At 45.1% G+C, this 22,774-nt stretch overlaps 1 protein-coding gene across 1 annotated transcript; it reads right to left on the reverse strand.

Annotated features, from left to right (window-relative positions):
- Positions 1-1,826: 1,826 nt before the first annotated feature.
- Positions 1,827-22,683, reverse strand: abcg1 (ATP-binding cassette, sub-family G (WHITE), member 1). Its single transcript, XM_063494266.1, has 15 exons — positions 22,556-22,683; positions 15,512-15,758; positions 10,217-10,334; positions 9,834-9,966; positions 9,707-9,757; positions 9,487-9,632; positions 8,797-8,920; positions 8,186-8,300; positions 7,967-8,112; positions 7,735-7,836; positions 5,442-5,610; positions 4,662-4,762; positions 3,590-3,748; positions 3,383-3,501; positions 1,827-3,293 (listed from the first exon to the last, which is right to left on the reverse strand). The coding sequence occupies exons 1-15, from the start codon at positions 22,616-22,618 to the stop codon at positions 3,065-3,067; spliced, it is 2,022 nt and encodes a 673-aa protein (XP_063350336.1). The 5' UTR covers positions 22,619-22,683; the 3' UTR covers positions 1,827-3,064.
- Positions 22,684-22,774: the final 91 nt, after the last annotated feature.

The following is a 22,774-nucleotide window of genomic DNA, read 5'->3' on the forward strand; positions in this document are numbered from 1 at the left end:
GTAAACAGCGCCAGCTGCTGGTCACAGAGACACAGTGCAGCTGAGCGAGCAGCTGTGAAGCATGTGCGCTCAGTTGCTCTTAGACTGAATACAGGTCCTTCTCAAAAAATTAGCATATTGTGATAAAGTTCATTATTTCCTTTAATGTACTGATAAACATTAGACTTTCATATGTTTTAGATTCATTACACACAACTGAAGTAGTTCAAGCCTTTCATTGTTTTAATATTGATGATTTTGGCATACATAACTCATGAAAACCCAAAATTCCTATCTCAAAAAATTAGCATATCATGAAAAGGTTCTCTAAACGAACTATTAACCTAACCATCTGAATCAACGAATTAACTCTAAACACCTGCAAAAGATTCCTGAGGCTTTTAAAAACTCCCAGCCTGGTTCATAACTCAAAACCGCAATCATGGGTAAGACTGCCGACCTGACTGCTGTCCAGAAGGCCATCATTGACACCCTCAAGCAAGAGGGTAAGACACAGAAAGAAATTTCTGAACGAATAGGCTGTTCCCAGAGTGCTGTATCAAGGCACCTCAGTGGGAAGTCTGTGGGAAGGAAAAAGTGTGGCAGAAAACGCTGCACAACGAGAAGAGGTGACCGGACCCTGAGGAAGATTGTGGAGAAGAACCGATTCCAGACCTTGGGGGACCTGCGGAAGAAGTGGACTGAGTCTGGAGTAGAAACATCCAGAGCCACCGTGTACAGGCGTGTGCAGGAAATGGGCTACAGGTGCCGCATTCCCCAGGTCAAGCCACTTTTGAACCAGAAACAGCAGCAGAAGCGCCTGACCTGGGCTACAGAGAAGCAGCACTGGACTGTTGCTCAGTGGTCCAAAGTACTTTTTTCGGATGAAAGCAACTTTTGCATGTCATTTGGAAATCAAGGTGCCAGAGTCTGGAGGAAGACTGGGGAGAGGGAAATGCCAAAATGCCTGAAGTCCAGTGTCAAGTACCCACAGTCAGTGATGGTCTGGGGTGCCATGTCAGCTGCCGGTGTTGGTCCACTGTGTTTTATCAAGGGCAGGGTCAATGCAGCTAGCTATCAGGAGATTTTGGAGCACTTCATGCTTCCATCTGCTGAAAAGCTTCATGGAGATGAAGATTTCATTTTTCAGCACGACCTGGCACCTGCTCACAGTGCCAAAACCACTGGTAAATGGTTTACTGACCATGGTATTACTGTGCTCAATTGGCCTGCCAACGCTCCTGACCTGAACCCCATAGAGAATCTGTGGGATATTGTGAAGAGAAAGTTGAGAGACGCAAGACCCAACACTCTGGATGAGCTTAAGGCCGCTATCGAAGCATCCTGGGCCTCCATAACACCTCAGCAGTGCCACAGGCTGATTGCCTCCATGCCACGCCGCATTGAAGCAGTCATTTCTGCAAAAGGATTCCCGACCAAGTATTGAGTGCATAACTGAACATAATTATTTGAAGGTTGACTTTTTTTGTATTAAAAACACTTTTCTTTTATTGGTCGGATGAAATATGCTAATTTTTTGAGATAGGAATTTTGGGTTTTCATGAGTTATGTATGCCAAAATCATCAATATTAAAACAATGAAAGGCTAATTTCATTCTAAGTTCATTACACACAACTACTTCAGTTGTGTGTAATGAATCTAAAACATATGAAAGTCTAATGTTTATCAGTACATTAAAGGAAATAATGAACTTTATCACAATATGCTAATTTTTTGAGAAGGATCTGTATGTGAGAAAAACATCTGCTGAGTTTTTCAGACAAAGCTGTTTGCCTTCTGTCGCAGGTACATACACAGTTAGCCTGAATATTAAAAACAGACAGTGTAACGTTCCCATAATTCAGTTTAATTAGTTCTGTCACAGCCAGTAAAATGATCAGGAATAAACAGCATCTCAACATGACAAATACTTTTGATATTTTCATTGTTTTGTTCATCCTCCCTTTCAGAAGACGGTGTGGGTAATTATCGTTTTATTGTTTTATTGAAATGTCAGTTTTTCTGTTTTTTCACAGGAAAGTTTACTAAAATGTCTTTAATGTGAATTTTGTAAAAGTAAACAGATGCAACATTTGTGCTTAAACAGGTTCCAGACAATTATTTTTATTCATATTTATTGTAAAACTTTTATATCTGAATCATGTGGATTTAATCCCAAACACTTTCTGCTCAAAAGTTAGATTTTTCAGAATTTTTATCCCGTTAGCTTTCACCAGCAGCACATTGAGTTTTGTTTTAGAAAAGCTTCCTGGATCTAGAAGATGTTTTGTTTGAAATCATGTGTCTTTGCGTGTGAATGTACGTTGGGTGGATGTTAAGAAGATTAAAAAACTTTTAAATGCACTGCTGAAAACTTCATCCAACAGTTTTCCATCCATCCATCCATTCGCTTCCGCTTATCCTCTTCAGGGTCGCGGGGGGCGCTGGAGCCTATCCCAGCTGTCATAGGGCGAGAGGCGGGGTACACCCTGGACAGGTCGCCAGTCTGTCGCAGGGCCAACACACAGGGACAGACAACCATTCGCACTCACATTCACTCGCTCATTCACACCTAGTGGCAATTTGAATTATCCAATTAACCTATCCCCACAAGCTGCATGTCTTTGGACAGTTTTCCAGGATTTGCAAAATCTGAAACGTTCCTGCATCACTGAATTCGGTGGATCTGCAGAGGCTCGCAGGATGCTTAAACATGAAGGACAGAACTCAAGCGTTTAGTCAGGGAATCAGGGCCTCTGTGCTGCTCTCACCTTTGACCTCAGCAATAAACTAAAGAGGCAGAGATGTCATCATCCTGCAACTGCAGAGGCTTTTATTCTAAAAAGTAGAAATTAGTCAGGATGTGGCATGGTGAAACCTCCAGGATCCAGAAGACCAGCTCCTGGTCCCACAGGACCTCCATGAGACCATGAGATCTACCCCTGTAGGCTTGCGGCGTCCTCACACGCCATCTCTTCTTCATGTGTTGTTTAAGAGCGAGTCAAAGTGGAGACAAACTGGACAGCTGCTCTTCGGCCTCTGGGCTCTTGCTCTGCGACTCCTCCTCTTCCTCCTGGCACTGCTCTACCTCTCAGAGCTGATTTTGTACCGGAGGACAAAATAAGCAATGAGTCTCAGAGAGAAAAAGAAGATGGTGAGGACAATGAAGTCCAGGTAGAGTTTGGCGTCCAGCATGTCCAGCTCCTTGAGGATTGCCTCAGACTTCTGGAAGTGACACGCCTCACCTTCATCGCAGTGAAGATCATCACGACCCAGGCCGTAGATGGACAGGATGACGCCCTCGAACCCGTACCTGAAACACACAAACACGTTAAGAGAGTGCAGCAGCGCCCCCTGCTGTGTGGATACAGCCACAGGCCCGCCAGCTAACAGCGCCCCCACCTGACGTAAGAGATGTAGGACATCCACTGCAGGTACCAGGGGATGGTGTCGAAGCTGACGAAGAACCCGGAGAACAGCAGAACCGGGATCGCCGTGACCGGACCCACAAACGTGGCCACCTGCAGGAAACAAACACACCTGAGTGATGTCAGCACAGGAACACACCTGTGAGCGGACAGGAGGTGATGGAAGAAACAGCGAGCGGACCTGCAGAGAGGTGGAGGCGGCTCCGATAAGCAGACCCAGACTCTGAGCCACCAGAGATGTCAGAATCCCCAGAGACAGGAAGAGGAAGAACCGGCCGGCGTCCGAAGGCTGAGCCGTCATCCAGTACACGATACTGCAGTACACCACCGGGAACACTACCTGCACAACCGCGGAAACACTGCAGGTCAGAGGGTTGATACTGCCAGGTCTCAGTGTGCAACTTTAAACTGAAGCTCTTAAATCTAGGGCTGCATATTGCCACTGATTTCTACAACGATTCAATTCTGATTCACAAGGTTGGATTTTGACTCAGAAATATTATAATTCTGATCAATTATCTTGGACATGTACAGCATGTCCGTGTATGTGCCGTCGTGCTTACATCGTTTTGCGGAATCTGTTCATGTTGTTTTCAGTGTTTGGTTATTGTTGGTTATTGTTGACTGTAGCTGAGATTCTGACATTTCGGGCAAAATACATCAAATTCAGGATTTCATGAGACGATATGGGATTATTAAAATTAAAAACTATTTTTTAAACCCACCCCTACTTAAATCTATTAAGGTTTAAGGCTTTCATTATTAGGGGTGTGGCCTCTTAGACTGACAGGTGGATAGTGATACAGGTAGCTGTAGGTGTTAGCGGTCTGCTAGCCTGAGGTGAGGCGTCCCTGAACTGGACCTCTGGGCCGTTGCTGTTGGAGCTTTTTTTTAGAACATTCCTAATGACATTATCAGTATCATTATCAGTTACCAGTAATATGGCCAGGGTGAAGTTACTGTACTAACTGACTATCCGTGAAGGGTGAACTCCACGTTTACTGAGAACCAGCTGATAACTTGTGGCTGACGCTCCGAAATCCAGAGTCCAGGAACCAGTTCAAAAGTAAGTGGACGGATACAAAGTTTCTAACAAAATGATAAACTGTTCCGTCAGAAAAATGACAATAAAGCAAGATCTTTCATCATCTTTCATCTTCAAATGTGTCATAAAGAATGAGATTTAGGAGCTGGAACCAGGAGCTGCCACTCTAAGTGCAGCTTAGAGATAGATAAAGCTGTGTCTTTGTTACCTGGAAGGGGACATCAGCCATGGTTTTGGCCAGGTAGTACGCTTTCAGGCTGTACCAGTAGTTGAGGTGTTCTCTCAGAAAGACGCCCATCTCCAGAGGAACTGAAGCACAAAAACATGGCAGCAGGTTTTCAAAGGTTGCGATGAATAAAACTCGTCCTTATTACAGAGACTTAGTCTGATGTTCTCTGACAGCAGCTCCCAGAGCGACTGCTGGCTCATAAAATCCCAGAAAAGCTCAAATTTAAAGAAACAATTTTACCGTCATTAATCCTGGCAATTGTGGGTGTCAGTTTAAGGATATTCCCACTGCAGCCTGGATGGGTCTGGCCCTGAGAACATCAATAAAGGTTTTATTGTGTATGAGACAGAGGGTTCCTGAGTCAGAGCCGGCACCTTCGGTGCTGTTCAGGTAAAAGTGATGCACCTGTTGCTGAGCTGATCTCTGAACACTCAGCTCTATGCTTGAACCTCTGTGATGTCAGAGAGGCTAACACTTCAGAACCTCTGTTTACAAGATGAAGCCAATCAGAACAAAGTTGTCTTTAAGGGGGAGGGGCTAAAACAGGTTGTATTGCAGGTAGGATAAATGGAGGTCTGTTGTTCTGTCCACCTTTGTAACAGCAGACCTCGTGTCACACAAGCCGATGAAGGACAGATAACAGCTGCTCTCCAGCTCGACTCTGTGATGTATTTGTTACGCCGATGACACCCTGATTTCACTCAAACAAACGTCACCTGTGTGCAGGTAAAGTGACACAGCAGCTTGAGGCGTACTCACAGGTGAGCACCGTGGGCATCAGAGCGGCGAACATGAGGAACAGCATGGAGAAGAAGAGGAACCCCGAGTTACTCAGAACCTTCTTGGCTTCGTTCCCGATACCCAGATACAACAGACCAATAAGAACGCCGATCCCAATGTGAGACGAGATCCTCAGGTGAGTCAGCACCTGCCAATGACAATGCCTTACTTCAAACTGCAATACTGCACAGTAATATTACCACACTGACAGCATGTTTTATTTCACAAATCACAAATCAGAAACTAAACAACAGTGTAGCTGTGAAGTGCAGCGAGGAGTGCTCAGACTTCTACACTGGAGACACCAAACAGCCACCTTGACAGGACAAGACTCAGTTGTTCATCTGCATCTAAAGGTCAAAGGTCACTCTTTGAGCGTAATTCAATAATGTTCAGGAACAAATGTGGAAACAAAGTAGTTGAGATCTCTCAGTCTAGAAAAAGCCATTTCTAAAGCTGTAGGAATCCAGTGAACCAAAGTAGAAGCCTTTATCCACAAATGAAGGTCAGTGCTCATGACTCTGGAACTTCCAAGAGTTCCAAGACAAAAAACCCGGCTGAGCAAAAGGAGCATAAAGGCTTGTCTCAGTTTTGCAAGAAAACATTTGATGATCCTCAAGACTTTTGAAAAATATTCTGTGGAACGATGAGACAAGTTGTAAGGTGCGTGTCCTGTTACATCTGGAGTGAAAGTAACACAGCATGGTGGTGGTAGTGTGACGGTCTGGGGCTGTTTTGCTCCCTCAGGACTGCAGTGCACTGAGTTCTGCAGCAGGACAATGATCAAAAACTCATCAGCAGGCCACATCTGAACTGCTTAAAAAAAATGAAGACTTTGGAGTGGCCTAGTCAAAGTCCTGACCTGAATCTGATTGAGATGCTGTACCATGACACTGAGTGAGTGGTCCAAAATTCCTCCACAGCTGTAAAAGACTCATTGCCAGTTATCGCAAATAGTTGTTTGCAGTTGTTACCTGCAATCAATGAAGTTATATTTTATCCTCAAGTTTCAGAGCTCATCACAGCACAGAAACAGCTTTAGTGAAGGTTACAAATGATCTTCTTATGGCCTCTGACAGTGGACTCATCTCTGTGCTTGTCCTGCTAGACCTCAGTGCAGCGTTCGATACTGTCGACCATAATATCCTATTAGAGCGATTAGAGCACGCTGTAGGTATTACAGGTACTGCACTGCAGTGGTTTGTATCATATCTATCTAATAGACTCCAATTTGTGCATGTAAATGGAGAGTCCTCTTCACACACTGAGGTTAATTATGGAGTTCCACAGGGTTCAGTGCTAGGACCAATTCTGTTTACATTATACATGCTTCCCTTAGGCAGCATCATTAGAAGACATAGCATACATTTACACTGCTATGCAGATGACACCCAGCTCTATCTGTCCATGAAGCCAGGTAACACACACCAATGAGTTAAACTGCAGGAATGTCTTAAAGACATAAAGACCTGGATGGCCGCTAACTTTCTGCTTCTTAATTCAGATCAAACTGAGGTTACTGTACTCGGCCCTCGGTCTAGGCTGCAAAACCTATAGGAGATTCCCATGATGCACTGAATGTTTCTTGTTTATTCACTTTATTTTTATACACCTCTCTGCATTGTGTTATTATTAGTTATTGTTAATCTCTGTCTCTCTTCCACAGCATGTCTTTATCCTGTCTTCCTTCTCTCACCCCAACCAATCACAGCAGATGGCCCCGCCCCTCCCTGAGCCTGGTTCTGCTGGAGGTTTCTTCCTGTTAAAAAGGAGTTTTTCTTTCCCACTGTCGCCAAAGTGCTTGCTCATAGGGGGTCATATGATTGTTGGGTTTTTCTCTGTGTGTATTATTGTAGGGGTTACCTTACAGTATAAAGCGGATTTAGGAGACTATTGTTGTGATTTGGAGCTGTATAAATCAAACTGAATTGAATTGAAGTTGTTGCTGCTGAGGGTGGCCCAAACCAGTTTTTAAGTTTAGGGGGCCATCACTTTTTCCACACAGGGCCATGTAGGTTTGGATATTTTTTCCCCTAATAATAAACACCTTCATTTAGTAACTGCATTTTGTGTTTACTTGTGTTATCTTTGTCTAATATTTAAATTTGTCTGATCTAAGACATAACAAAAATACAAAAAATAGAAAATCGGGAAGGAGGCAAACACTTTTTCACACCACTGTAAATGTTAATGATAATTTTTATGTCAGAGTGATGGAAAAATGGTGTCATCTGTGTGAATCTGAAGTGACGTGTACGGAGGTGTTTGTCACCGAGTCTCTGAGGATGCTGAGAAAGGTCCTCCTGAACAGGATGGAGAACTGCGTCATGCAGCTAGCAGAGAAGCTGTGACAGCCTTCAGACGATGAGCTCTCCTGACGGGAGATCATCACAGGTACATGTTAATTTTCAAAGGACTCATTCGTCGTGAAACATTCACAGGAGGTAAAGCGAAAACCTGCCTCTCATCGACCAATCACAGCAGAGGGCGTGCTGTTTTTTTACCTCCTCGGTGCGCTGCCACAGGAAGGGGTGGAGGGTGCTGTCTCCGTTGAGCTCGGGCTGGTGGTCTTTCTCACACTTCCTCTCCTGAACTGCCGTCACCAGCCTGATCATCTGGTCCCCGTACTCTCCGGACGCCACCTCCATCACTGCGCACAGAACCCATCAGTGAGTGTGACGCCGCGACGGCCGAGTGGGAACAGCTCGCCGGGCGAGTCTTACCGAAGTCAGCGGGGTTGTGGTACGTGGGGCAGTTCAGCCCGAGGTCTCTCAGGTACGGGACCAGACTGGACACCTGTCCCCTGTAGATACACTGACCCTGACTCAGCACGTACAGCTGAAACACGCACAGAGAGACAGACACAAGTGAAACCCGTACTGAATCATGTTTCATCATTTTATGGACCCACACCAAGTTTTTCAGCTCCAAACACCTTTGTAGAGCACTTCCTGTTCTTCTCTCCATCCTTAAAACCTGAGCAGGAATAAACGGATTTCACCCCATCATACAAACTGTTACAAGTGCTCACTCGAAGCTTCTTTACGCCACATTTACTCCTCTACACAAACTTGATTTTATCCCCTTTAAAAGCTCTGTGCCCCTCTCACACACTGATTAGCAGATGACCATCTAACCCACTGAAGGGAATATAATCATTCATTTATTGCTTCTGACATTAGAGCTGCTTCTATAAATGTTTCAAACTGTTTCAGATCTTCAGAAAAAGAACAGCTGCTAACACTTCTGTGCATTGTCCAGCCACACTTTCATGTCATACCAGTTTACACCACTAGATGATGCAGTGAGTCAGAGTAACGTGGAGGAGGGTCACCTTGTCGAAGAGCTCGAACAGTTTTGCGCTCGGCTGGTGGATGGTGCAGATAACCGTCCGTCCTCCTCGAGCCAGAGCTTTGAGCAGAGACACCACTTGGAAACATGACGAGCTGTCCAGGCCACTGACACACACATGCACACACACACACACACACGCACACGCACACGCACACACACACACACACACACACACATGACACACACACACCTTCATAGACGCTCAGCATGAAGCAGAAACATGACTAAACATCACTCACATGTAAAATTTGAAGTACAGCTTGTTCTGATCAAACGTCTGAAATAAGTCGAGTAAAATAAAACAGCTGTGCTTTGGCACGACTGATCTCTGAGGCAGCGAAACCATTTCACACAGGTGAGTGGCGGGGCCAGGAGTCGAACCACAGATCTCCCTGCATGATCCTACGTGTCAGGCATTATGTTTAAAATGAGTCTGCACAGGCTGAACATCTCTAAAAGCGTTCAGCCTGTGCGATTCAAAAGTTGCTTTAGTGCAAAGATTTAAAGTTGGTGAGGAAGACTGAGCTGACTCTGAGTGGGAATGGTTCAGCTGCTTCTCATTGGCTGAGGACAGAGCACCGTGGTCAGGACTGATATCCGACCTTCTGTGACCTTCTGCCAGCTCAGGATGAACCACGGAGAGGACCTGGAGGTCAACCTGATTTCTTACCTCGTGGGTTCATCAAAGAACATGACCGGCGGATTGTTGACAAGCTCCAGAGCGATGGCCAGCCGTTTCCTCTGCCCCCCCGACAGGTGAGACGTCCTGGTTTGAGCACATTCCAGCAGACCCAGAGCCATCAGGATGTCCCGGACCTGAAGGAGCAGAGATCCGAGTTCAGCCTGAGGGTAGACTCTGAGATCAGGGAGGCCAGGAGCGTACGGCTCACCATGTCTCTGCGCGCCTCCTCCTTCTCCTGCAGCTTCAGGCTGGCCGACACCTGCAGAAACAGAGAGCAGGGTCTGCGACTACTGCGGTCTGAAGCAGGCTGAACGCTGAGGCTCAGGAGCACCTACCATCATGGCCTCCTGGACACTGAGGTGAGGCAGCAGCATGTCGTCCTGCATGATGTAACAGGAAACCTTCCGGAAAGAGCGCAGGTCTCTGGGCTGCCCGTTGATCAGGATCTCGCCCTTCATCCCCGTCTCCCTGTACGCAAAGACAGATGTGCACTGAGCGCGCTCTGGACAAATCCACTGACCTACAATCAGTAATCAGATTCCTCACTAGCATTTACTGACACACACAGAGGTACAGCAGGCCGATGTAAGGATGCGGTAAAGCTCTCAGACTGAGATGTAACATGATCTGAAAACATTTTTAAAACATCTGCCGCTGAGAGCACCATGACCTCAACCTCACACACAGTCATCATCTCCGCCCTGGTGGATGCACCCACCTGTACCCGGCCAGGATATTCATGAGCGTGGACTTTCCGGCTCCCGAGGGCCCCATGATCGCCACCAGGTCCCCACTGGTGAATTTCCCAGAGATGGCTTTGAGCAGAGTTTTGTAACCTGAGGCGAACAGAAACAATCAGTGTGCAGGTTTCCCAGCCGCTCACAGAGCTGCTCTTTGTGCTCGAACTCTCGGCTCAGGTTTCACATCAGTTTGGAGTTTTTCTCTCATTCATGCACACCAGCAGCTGCTCTCACACTTTAGCTGCTCTGCTCGGCTCCTCCTAAAGGCTCACTGCTGATGTTTCAGTGCTGACGGTCTGGACTGTACTCAGGTCAGTTACGGAACTCGGTGAAGCTCGTGCATCGTCCTGAAACAGACCACGTTTCTCCTGAACCTGCAGATGCCTGAAGCACATCTGCAGGTCCATCAGAGACCCTCCCAAACCTTCAGCTGTCCCTCCCTTACTCAGATCAGCTTCACTGACCATAGTGTGACCAACCAGAAGATTTACATCAGCGTGAGTCCAAAAACCCTGCAGCAATCATGAAAACATCTTCAGTAATCTGCTGTTAATGTTTTGTCCTCACAGTGAGCTCAGCATCAGACTTATCCACAAGTTTCACAGTTTGAGTATCAAAGCAAACAGTCACTCATGACTGAAACACAGTGAAGCACACACATGTAAGAACGTGTGTGTCAGGCTGAGAAACCATGAAGAACGTGTTGACACCTGAAATCCTGTCTCAGAGACCAGGTTTCTGAGCTTGTCGTTATGAAATATACATAAAACTGAGGAGTGTGTTACACGTTACACACAAAAGGATGACGATGAGGGCAGCCTGTGGCGTTTATTTGCTGATGGAGGCTGAACGCGCTTTAATGAGATTATTAGATTTAATCTGACCGACAGTACCCTCCACACACACACACACTGTACACCCAGATGAACGTCCTCACCTCAGAACACCTATGACTGTACACCAACCCACCAGCCAACATCATCATCATGTATGCCGATGACACCACTGTGGTTGGGCTCATCTCTGATGGAGATGAGACGGCGTACAGGGTGGAGGTAGAGAACTTGTCCTGCTGGTGCTCAGAAAATAATCTGAAGCTGAACATCCTTCAAACCAGAGAACTCATCATGGACTTCAGTGAGCACCGACAGGTCCGCTCTCATTATAAATGGAGAACAGGTGGTACTCGGGGGCCACGAGGGAGAGCAGAAAGGCTACACAGAGAGTCATTAACACCACCCATCACTGGCTGCCTTTGCCGCCCTAGAGGCCATCGACAGATCCTCCTGTCTCAGGTAAAGCAGGGCCATCACAGGTGAGCCCTACACCCCACCCACCACCTGTTTGACCTGCTGCCCTCTGGTCAGCACCTCAGGTCCACACCTCCAGACTCACTAACAGTTTCTTTCCCTGGGCCATTCAGACTGTCAACAGCTATTACAACTATTCTAGCCTGTTAGCGCCTCGTACATGCCCCATTACATCAACCCTCACACCTTCATCTGCTCCTCTGGTTCATGGATCCATCTTTCTGGCATTTAATGACATGAGATCGCATTTTAACAGATTCTGTTGACCTGAAAAGCATCAAAGAACCAATCAAAGGTTTTGTGTGAAAATTACAATGGAAAACCTGTAAATGTTTTCAAACCCACACCTGCCCGTCAGCACGCTGTTTTCGTGCAGCGGTGTGTTTCCGACATTTCACACCTGAGCAGGTGTGAAATGTTCTCAGTGAAACTCAGCTTTTCTAATGAGAACAAAGAGCTTGGCTGAGCTCCATAATAATGGTCTGTAACCTGAGGCTATCAGAGTCTCTAACAGATCTAGTTTCAGCTAGAGGTCCCCGGCACAGCTTTACACAAGCACCATGTTCAGATTCTTGCTCAGGACCAATCAGAGGTAAGATGAGGTAGAGACCGTACACTGATACAAAGAAAACAGAAAAACCCAACAATCAAATGACCCTCTATGAGCAAGTACTATGCGACAGTGGGAAGGAAAAACTCCCTTTTAACAGGAAGAAACCTCCAACAGAACCAGGCTCAGGGAGGGGCGGGGCCATCTGCTGTGATTGGTTGGGGTGAGAGAAGGAAGACAGGATAAAGACATGCTGTGGAAGAGAGACAGAGATTAATAACAAGTATGATTCAATACAGAGAGGTCTATTAGAAAAAGCCCTCCGTAAAGCCAGAACATCTTACTATTCATCACTGATTGAAGAAAATAAGAACAACCCCAGGTTTCTCTTCAGCACTGTAGCCAGGCTGACAAACAGTCAGAGCTCTGTTGAGCCAACCATCCCTTTAACGTTAACTAGTAATGACTTCATGAACTTCTTCACAAATAAAATTTTTAGCATTAGAGAAAAACTTTCCAATAATTATCCCACAGATGTAATATTATCTACAGCTACTTTTAGTACCATTGATGTTAAGTTAGACTCTTTTTCTCCAATTGATCTTTCTGAGTTAACTTCAATAATTACTTCCTCCAAACCATCAACGTGTCTTTTAGACCCCATTCCTACAAAACTGCTCAAAGAAGTCCTGCCATTAATTAATGCTTCAATCTTAAATATGATCAACCTATCTCTAATAATCAGCTATGTACCACAGGCCTTCAAGCTGGCTGTAGTTAAACCTTTACTTAAAAAGCATCTCTAGACCCAGCTGTCTTAGCTAATTATAGGCCAATCTCCAACCTTCCTTTCATATCAAACATCCTTGAAAGAGTAGTTGTCAAACAGCTAACAGATCATCTGCAGAGGAATGGCTTATTTGAAGAGTTTCAGTCAGGTTTCAGAGCTCATCACAGCACAGAAACAGCTTTAGTGAAGGTTACAAATGATCTTCTTATGGCCTCTGACAGTGGACTCATCTCTGTGCTTGTCCTGCTAGACCTTAGTGCAGCGTTCGATACTGTCGACCATAATATCCTATTAGAGCGATTAGAGCACGCTGTAGGTATTACAGGTACTGCACTGCAGTGGTTTGTATCATATCTATCTAATAGACTCCAATTTGTGCATGTAAATGGAGAGTCCTCTTCACACACTGAGGTTAATTATGGTGTTCCACAGGGTTCAGTGCTAGGACCAATTCTGTTTACATTATACATGCTTCCCTTAGGCAGCATCATTAGAAGACATAGCATACATTTACACTGCTATGCTGATGACACCCAGCTCTATCTGTCCATGAAGCCAGGTAACACACACCAATTAGTTAAACTGCAGGAATGTCTTAAAGACATAAAGACCTGGATGGCCGCTAACTTTCTGCTTCTTAATTCAGATCAAACTGAGGTTATTGTACTCGGCCCTGAAAATCTTAGAAATATGGTATCTAACCAGATTCTTACTCTGGATGGCATTACCTTGGCCTCCAGTAACACTGTGAGGAACCTTGGAGTCATTTTTGACCAGGACATGTCCTTCAACGCACATATTAAACAAATATGTAAGACTGCTTTCTTCCATTTGTGCAACATCTCTAAAATTAGAAATATCCTGTCTCAGAGTGATGCTGAAAAACTAGTTCATGCATTTATTACTTCCAGGCTGGACTACTGTAATTCTTTATTATCAGGAAGTCCTAAAAACTCCCTGAAAAGCCTTCAGTTAATCCAAAATGCTGCAGCAAGAGTCCTGACAGGGACTAGAAAGAGAGAGCAGATTTCTCCCGTATTGGCTTCCCTTCATTGGCTTCCTGTTAAATCCAGAATTCAAAATCCTGCTCCTCACATACAAGGTCTTAAATAATCAGGCCGCATCTTATCTTAATGACCTTGTAGTACCATATCACCCTATTAGAGCACTTCGCTCTCACACTGCAGGCCTACTTGTTGTTCCTAGAGTATTTAAAAGTAGAATGGGAGGGAGAGCCTTCAGTTTTCAGGCCCCTCTTCTGTGGAACCAGCTTCCAGTTTGGATTCGACCCTGAATCCTCCCTTAGTTATGCTGCAATAGACGTAGGCTGCTGGGGGATTCCCATGATGCATTGAGTTTTTCCTTTCCAGTCACCTTTCTCACTCACTATGTGTTAATAGACCTCTCTGCACTGAATCATATCTGTTATTAATCTCTGTCTCTCTTCCACAGCATGTCTTTATCCTGTCTTCCTTCTCTCTCCCCAACCAATCACAGCAGATGGTCCCGCCCCTCCCTGAGCCTGGTTCTGCCGGAGGTTTCTTCCTGTTAAAAGGGAGTTTTTCCTTCCCACTGTCATATGATTGTTGGGTTTTTCTCTGTATGTATTATTGTAGGGTCTACGTTACAGTATAAAGCGCCTTGAGGCGACTGTTGTTGTGATTTGGCGCTGTATAAATGAAATTGAATTGAATTGAAAATTGAATATTAACACATAGTGAGTTAAGAAGTAACACCCAGTGCATCATGGGAAAGGATTCCCTAAAATAACAATCCGACCCATTCTCAGGCCTGAGCAGAGCTCAGATGTGGGCGGGTTCACGAGCAGTGACATCATCGCTTGTTTTCTTCTTGTTGCTTCTTTATTTTCAGGCAGCGAGCGACGGCGCATCCTCCAATCTGACCTGCAGCTATTTACAGCAGAAGACCCAGCTGAGATTAACAGATTACAGCCGATAATCCAGCGAGCGCACAAACACACAGCAGCCAAACCGAGAACACCTAACGGCTGCCTGCTGAGGCACAGCCCATCATTAACAATAAAAAGTCAAAAGAATGACATGAACCCTGTGAGGTCGGCCATCACCTTTGACCTCTCCAACTGGACACATAAAGCCCTCAGATGGATAGATCTATACACACACACACACACACATACATATATATGTAAATATATTTTTCCTGTCCAGGGCTATAAAATGTGAAGCCGTCTGAAATTAAATCTGTGGGTTTATGAGTCGGTCAGAAGCGTTCATGTCAGATCTTCTCTTGCGTTCTGCAGACTCAGCATCTCTGTGAGGTTCAGGGCGGCTCTGATGTTGGTGTTCAAAGGTCAACGGTCACTGTGACTGTCTTTAATCAGTCTTAGGTCGGCCTGGTCCACATCTCTGTGGAAGCCTTTTAAAATAGAAGCGTTCAGACCAGCTCCTCCTGCTGTCCTGATACTTTTTGCTGTTATAGGAGCGTGACTCAGGATCTGTAATGAATAAACCAGCTACAACACAAGGCTGAATCGTGCTCTGGGCTATTTTCCACCGTTCAGGCATTAGCTGGCATTGAATTTACAGTGACAGTGTGTTTATTTTCTGAACCTCTGCCATGTTTGTTTTGTGTATGACTCTACCTTTCTTCCTCCACCAGGGTCCCTCTCTGACCACGAAGGAGACGTCTTTGAACTCAATGTTGACCGCGGGTCTGCGAGGTAACGAGGAGAACCTCTGGGCCTCCGTCAGGTTGTTGTCCACCTTCTTCAGGTGTCCCTGCAGCATTGGCGTCTGCTGGCTGCCCGCCGGCCGCTTGTTGACCACCTCATCCATACAAACACAAACTGTCCGTGGATCCAACATAAGGTCTGGGGGCCCGTTGGTGTTCTGAAGGTGAATAAAAGGAATCCGGCTTAAGACAACCATAGCTGACCCTCTATAAGTAAAAAGGTCCATCTATCCATCCATTATCCATCCATCCATCCATCCATCATCATCCATCCATCCATCCATCCATCATCATCCATCCATCCATCCATCATCCATCCATCCATCCACATCATCATCCATCCATCCATCATCATCCATCCATCCAGCCATTATCATCCATCCAACCGTCATCATCCATCCACATCATCATCCATCCATCCATCATCATCCATCCACATCATCATCCATCCATCCAGCCATTATCATCCATCCAACCGTCATCATCCATCCATCCAGCCATTATCATCCATCCAACCATCATCATCCATCCACATCATCATCCATCCACATCATCATCCATCCATCCAGCCATTATCATCCATCCAACCATCATCATCCATCCACATCATCATCCAGCCACATCATCATCCATCCATCCATCCATCCACATCATCATCCATCCATCCATCCATCATCATCCATCATCCATCCATCCATCCATCATCATACATCCAATCATCCATCCATCCATCCATCATCATCCATCCATCAATCCATCCATCCATCCATCATCATCCATCCAATCATCCATCCACATCATCATCCATCCATCCATCATCCATCCATCCATCATCATCCACCCATCCATCCATCATCATCCATCCATCAATCCATCCATCATCATCCATCCACACCATCCATCATCATCATCCATCAATACATCATCATCATCCATCCACATCATCATCCATCCATCCATCCATCCAATCATCCATCCATCCATCCACATCATCATCCATCCATTATATCCATCCATCCATCCACATCATCATCCATCCATTATATCCATCCATCCATCCACATCATCATCCATCCATTATATCCATCCAACCGTCATCATCCATCCACATCATCATCATCCATCCATCAATCCATCCATCATCATCCATCCAACCATCAATCCATCCATCCATCATCATCCATCCACATCATCATCCATCCATCCATCATCATCCACCCATCCATCCATCATCATCCACCCATCCATCATCCATCCATCATCATCCGTGTACATGTTTTTTCAGTGTGTGGCTAAAATAAAAGCTGAACCTAAGCTGTACCACAGAGACTTCATAGATGGTAAAAGCTTACAGATTTTGGTAAAGCTGGTCCTGTACACACAGTATCACAGACTCTCACCTGGATGATGCACTCACATATTTCTGTAGTCCTTGCTCTAATCTCAGGCTCAATCACACTGAGACACTAGAACTAAACAATGTTCACTCCTCTTAGCCGCTTGCGATGGCCAAATCCATGGCCGCACTAAAAGTCGGCAACTCTTACGTATTTTAATTCATTCCTTCATCTAAACACATTCACACACTTTGGTTTGCAGTAAGTTTATTGATTGGTTTGAACACATTTGTTCTATTCGCAACCGTGCACAGTTAGTTTACTTACATATTCATACCAATTCATTTCTGATTTTTGGTTTGATTGTGACTAATCTTTGTCTCTTTTACTGGTTTCTTACCTGCCATCATCCCTGGCATCTTTTGTTGCCAGACAAAAGATGTTGGCCAGTGTTTAAAAAACTTAAATACATAGATGGGCTGACTGGACCACACCACCACTTCCTGTTGAAGGGGGCAGAATGTGTATTTTCTTTAGTTAAACATGTTTTTGTAATTAACTAAATATTTGAGTTTAATGTTTTTGATTTTCTTCTTTGCTGTTTAGTTTATTAACAAACTGAACTGCATCGTTTCTGTGGTATGTGATTGTGTTGTTTTTAGTTACCGCTGTTGTGTCATAGTGCTCTGATCATTATATATACCTTTGTGTGTCATTTCCTGTTTGGGTCAGTTATGTTTGTTTGGGCGGTCGTTTCACATTTCTTTGGCTGAGTTCAGTTTTTTGTTTATGAGCTCAACATTTATTGTTTTGTAAATATAACTTGTTCGGTTAAATAAACAAAACCCTGTTTATCTAATACTTCCTGTGACGACTCCTTGTGCAGTACAGTGAGAGTGCGCTGATAATAGAGTTTCGAACCTCTGTCCCTCCTTTAAAAAGCTGAGCCCGCTGGTTGTGATTGTCAGCTCTCATCCTGCAGAGCCGAGTGTTTATTGTCTGGGTTTGTTGATTCTCTACATGTTTTCCAGCAGGCCTGGACGCAGATGTGGATGTTGTCAGATTAGCCGTCAGCTTGTCCGGTGTTGTTCCATGTGTGACTGACCTGACCCAAACGAGGCACTAATCTGCCTTCGAGCAGGAGGTAACTGTCGGGCAGAGCTTAGTCACCGAGCTGAAGAACAGGCTGAGCGCAGGATTTAAACTGAGCACCCTGCTGCTGTGATTCAGCAAAACCATTGCCATGGTCACCATGGTAACCCTTATCATTGATTTCTTCACTCTCAGTACTGAGATCTAAATTACAATTGAGGATTATCTGCAGGTCTTCACAAACTGAATATAAAGTTTCTCTGCTCCGCGTGATGAAGCGTCAGTGCCTGAGATGTGTCTGCCGCCATGTTGGTTCTTGTTTTCAGGAAGTGACCATATTTGGATGAGAGGAAGGAGCACTAAGTTAAGAGCTAGTTATCAGTCTACAGACACAGATACCTGCTAATCAATAACAAAATCCCACAGTTTCCCTCATTAACCCTGGAGCTCAGTCTGTTACTACGGCAACCTCACAGCAGACATATTATTGGTCACATGATGCCATTAAAAATGCTCCAACAGCACAAACATGATCCAGAGATCCAGTTCAGGTGAAGCTAGCAGCTACAGCCACCTGTGTCATCATCCACCTTTCAATCAAAGAGGCCACGCCCCTAATAATGACCCTATCAGGTCATTTAGAAACATCCTCTCCGGTGCAGGTGTTATGATGGAGGGAATAATCCACGGAGACCAAACAGTTTGTGTATCAGGCTGTAAACAAGTTTGTTTCTGCTGTAAAGTTTTAACATGGGACTCTATGGGGACTGACTCACTGCTGCCTCTGCTGGACATCAGAGGAACTGCAGATTATGGACTGAGTGAAACAATGGCAGAGACGATGTGGCATCCGTGTTTAGGAATACTTTCATTCCATTCAAAAACCTGCTGAAACTCATCACTCTGGGTTTTCTGGACAGAAACACCTGATGCCTCCATGTTATCGTCAGTTTAGCCCCGGCTGAGCCTGAGCACTGACTGTGACAGTGAGGTTTCTGGGAAAAGACATGAAAGGTGTTTGATGTCACCTGTCAGCCAAAATTTGAGAAAACAATTTAAAGACAAAAATGATTTCCTGCCTTGGAGTTTTTCCGTGTTCTTTTTTTTTCTTTTTTCTTTTTTTAGGTAATCAGGGCTCCAGGGAGGAAGCACGGCTCATGTAACATTTTTCAGACGTCTCAGTTTGTCTGCTTAAAAAAACTACCAAATAACTTTTCTGTCATTACTCATCATTGCAGCATGAACAGCTCTACATCACTGACTCATGTTGAGAATATTTTTCTATGTGGAAGTGATGCTTTTTGTAAAACTCGAGCAGAATATGAATACATACACATAACTAATAATTTGTGACCACACAGACAGGAGCAGAGATAATCCTGAGCTCAGAAACATATAAACAAACATGTGACTAAACAAAGAGCTTTTCAGGAAATCAGAAGATTTCAGGATGTTTTTGAGGAAACTTTGTGTGTGCAGCAGTGAATGAAGTACAAGTACCTGAGGATCACCTCATAAATTGACTGCAACGTAAGTATAATCTGAAAACTGTACTTAAATTACTGTATTTTATTCCTCCTGCACAATTGTACTGCTGGAGCATCGAGCCACCTGCAGCTACAGATTAATGTGTTCTTCCATTTGATTTGTAAAAGTTCTTAAAGTAGTGACAAACCTTTGTTGTGACTCATCGTTTCAGCTCATAAACTGTACGATTTTAAAATCATCCCATTTTTACAAGTTTTACATGGTTTGTGTAAAAGTCTTAGTAAAAGACTCAATGGAGGTACAAGTACCACAAATTTATACTCAAGTATTAAGTAAATGTACTTACACGTGTTATGAAAGGAGAAAGGCTTCTATCCTCCCAGCATGAGTCCGCTCTGTGAGAGCTACTAAACTTTCAAAACTTCCAGTCATGGGCGTGGCTACTGGAGCACCGCCCCTCCGTGGAATTTGATTGTCCCACCCCGAAACAGTGCTGTGACATCATCACAGCCCGGGCAGACATTAGGAGGGGCCACAAGGATAATAATAATGGATTGGATTTATATAGCGCTTTTCAAGGCACCCAAAGCGCTTTACAATGCCACTATTCATTCACTCTCACATTCACACACTGGTGGAGGCAGCTACAGTTGTAGCCACAGCTGCCCTGGGGCAGACTGACAGAAGCGAGGCTGCCATATCGCGCCATCGGCCCCTCTGGCCAACACCAGTAGGCGGTAGGGTAAAGTGTCTTGCCCAAGGACACAACGACCAGGAAAGAGAGCCCGGGGATCGAACCGGCGACCTTCCGGTTACAGATGCGCTTCCCAACCCCCCTGAGCCACGGTCAAGGAAGTCTCGAGTATAACTGCACTTCCTCCAGCAGAAGCAGCAGTGAGTCATATTCGCAGCCTGATGTTTGGTCTGTGGATAATCTCAGCCATCATAACAACGGTATGCTGGGAGGATGTTTAAATTGTGGGAAGTCTTAAAGTTTGCATTGTCAGAGGCGTGGCCTTTTGAGTGATAGGTGGATGGTGACACAGGCGGCTGTAGCTGCAAGTTTCACTTGAACCTTTTGGAGCATTTTTAATGATATTATCTGACCAATAATATGGCTGCTGTGAGGGTACTGTACTAACAGACAGCCCACGAAGGCTGCGCTCCAGTGGCGGTGAGAGAAATTCTAGGATTTTATTTGGATGTTACTGAATTAGCATCATCTGTATCTGCGTGATACAGATGATGCTAATACAGTCCCACCTAGGGATGGGTATCGTTTAGGTTTTATCTGATACCAGTACCAAACCGGTACTTTTGAAACGGTGCCGGTGCTTAAACGGTGCTCGAACCGGTGCTTAAAGAATGGAGGAAACACACTTTGTCCAAAAACCTCTTATGTTTAGCTGTTTTTTTGTAAAAAGATAACAATGTAAGCCTTTTCTGCAGCTATAGGGCATATATGGTATCACTCTTGACTGGAAGCAGTGCTTAAACAATGGAACAAACACAAACTTTGTCCAAAAACCTCTCATGTTTAGCTGTTTTCCACTTTTTCTTTGGTCATTTTAGCCTTTTTGGCCAGGGTGAAGGGAGTATCTGCCATCAAACAAGAAGACAGCCACATGTAACTATGACGGTGTTTGCTAGTTCACCTTACATGCATTAATTTAATAACGTGGTTAGCGTACTCACCGTGAATTACACACGAACAACATTAAGCTACTCACGCAGAGAAGAACGGCTGCTGCTGCCATCATCATCCTCATCATTTCTGCTACACTGGCAGGGCTAGGGGCCAGGACTCTCCTCTTCGGGTTCTTGGGGGATGTTGCTAACTCCGGGTCCGATAACAGGCACCACACCCGCAGTAGATGTGCACGACGTGAGGTCTCGCAACGAGCTATCAAATACGGCGCATTTCTCGGCTTTTAACAAAATGCTATACGTCCCCAGGTGTTTCATCAGATTCGAGGTGTTACCTCCTTTGCACAGTATCACCTTAAAGCACTTGTTGCAGGCTGCTGAGTTTGCATATTTTGCTGTGAAGTACAGCCAGACTTTGACACTTCGCCTTGGGCATTTTTAATCTGTAGCTCTGCTCTAAAAGAACGTACGTACCTGGGCCCGCCTACTACGCTTGCAAAGGTAAAATGATTGGCTAGAATCCAAAGTGTATGACATCTCAGTAAAAAAAAGCACCGAAATAAAGCACTGAAATGTGCGCTGCTTTTCGGTCTGGTTACTACCATTTATGTCAGAACCGGTGCCATCCTGGCACCGGATACCGGTACCCATCCCTAGTCCCACCAAGCTGGCTAGCATTAGCACGCCACCCTCTTGTTTACGTCTGGGTAAAAAAAACTACAACACTGTGGTGGTTAAACGCCAGAATGTGAATCCTGAAACGAATGAGTGATTTCAGTGTGCTTACTGCCATCTATTATATACAGTCTTTGCCCCTGCCGATTTACGATTTAAGCCGGAGGTCTGAGCATTATTTAGCAATGTTCGAAGTTTTGGTATAGTATGTATTTTGAATTCCCCTCATTTAAAAAATCCTGTAATCACCCCGTCTGTCCACCCTGACTCCATTTTCACTATAGCCCAACATTTCATGCAGTAGGTTTCCAGTCTTAGCAGTCACTGTCTTAGAGAAACATTCCCAACAGAGGCACTAACACCCCAGCACTACAGAACTGCCCCTTCAGTGTGTGGACACAGAAACGATGAGGATAACCCTGCAGCATCATTCAAGTTAAAACCACATTATCATCATGAGAAGAACTCTGCTCATATCATTTGGACTCTCCTCTTCCTCCCTGAGGAGCCGACCTCGCTGCAGAGTGGAGCTGCAGGACTGTTAACTTCTTTAAAACCCAAACATGTGAGATTTGCTGAGACTCACAGAGCTGACCGTCACATTCAGGCTGATTCCCACACAGATCTCGTTGCTTAGAAAGCTGTTTCCTTTCCTTAAACCAGCAGGAGACATAGAGGGTCACCCCTCATCATATCTCTGGAGTCCTCGTACTCACCATGATGATGGAGTTGGTGACAGTGGGGTTGTGGACGGACCAGGCAGCCATCAGACAGGCCATGGCCGAGAGACAGCAGCACTCTGACACACACACGTCTGATCAGTGCCTCACTGACAGGCAGCAGCTGGCACTCATGGCCCTGCCCCCTAACCACTAACCCCACCCCTGTCCGGTGGCCACACCCCTCTCTGTGAACAGTGAATAACACCAGTGGTG

Source organism: Pelmatolapia mariae, linkage group LG14 (genome assembly GCF_036321145.2).
Source record: "Pelmatolapia mariae isolate MD_Pm_ZW linkage group LG14, Pm_UMD_F_2, whole genome shotgun sequence".
In the NCBI taxonomy this organism is placed as follows: Eukaryota; Metazoa; Chordata; class Actinopteri; order Cichliformes; family Cichlidae; genus Pelmatolapia; species Pelmatolapia mariae.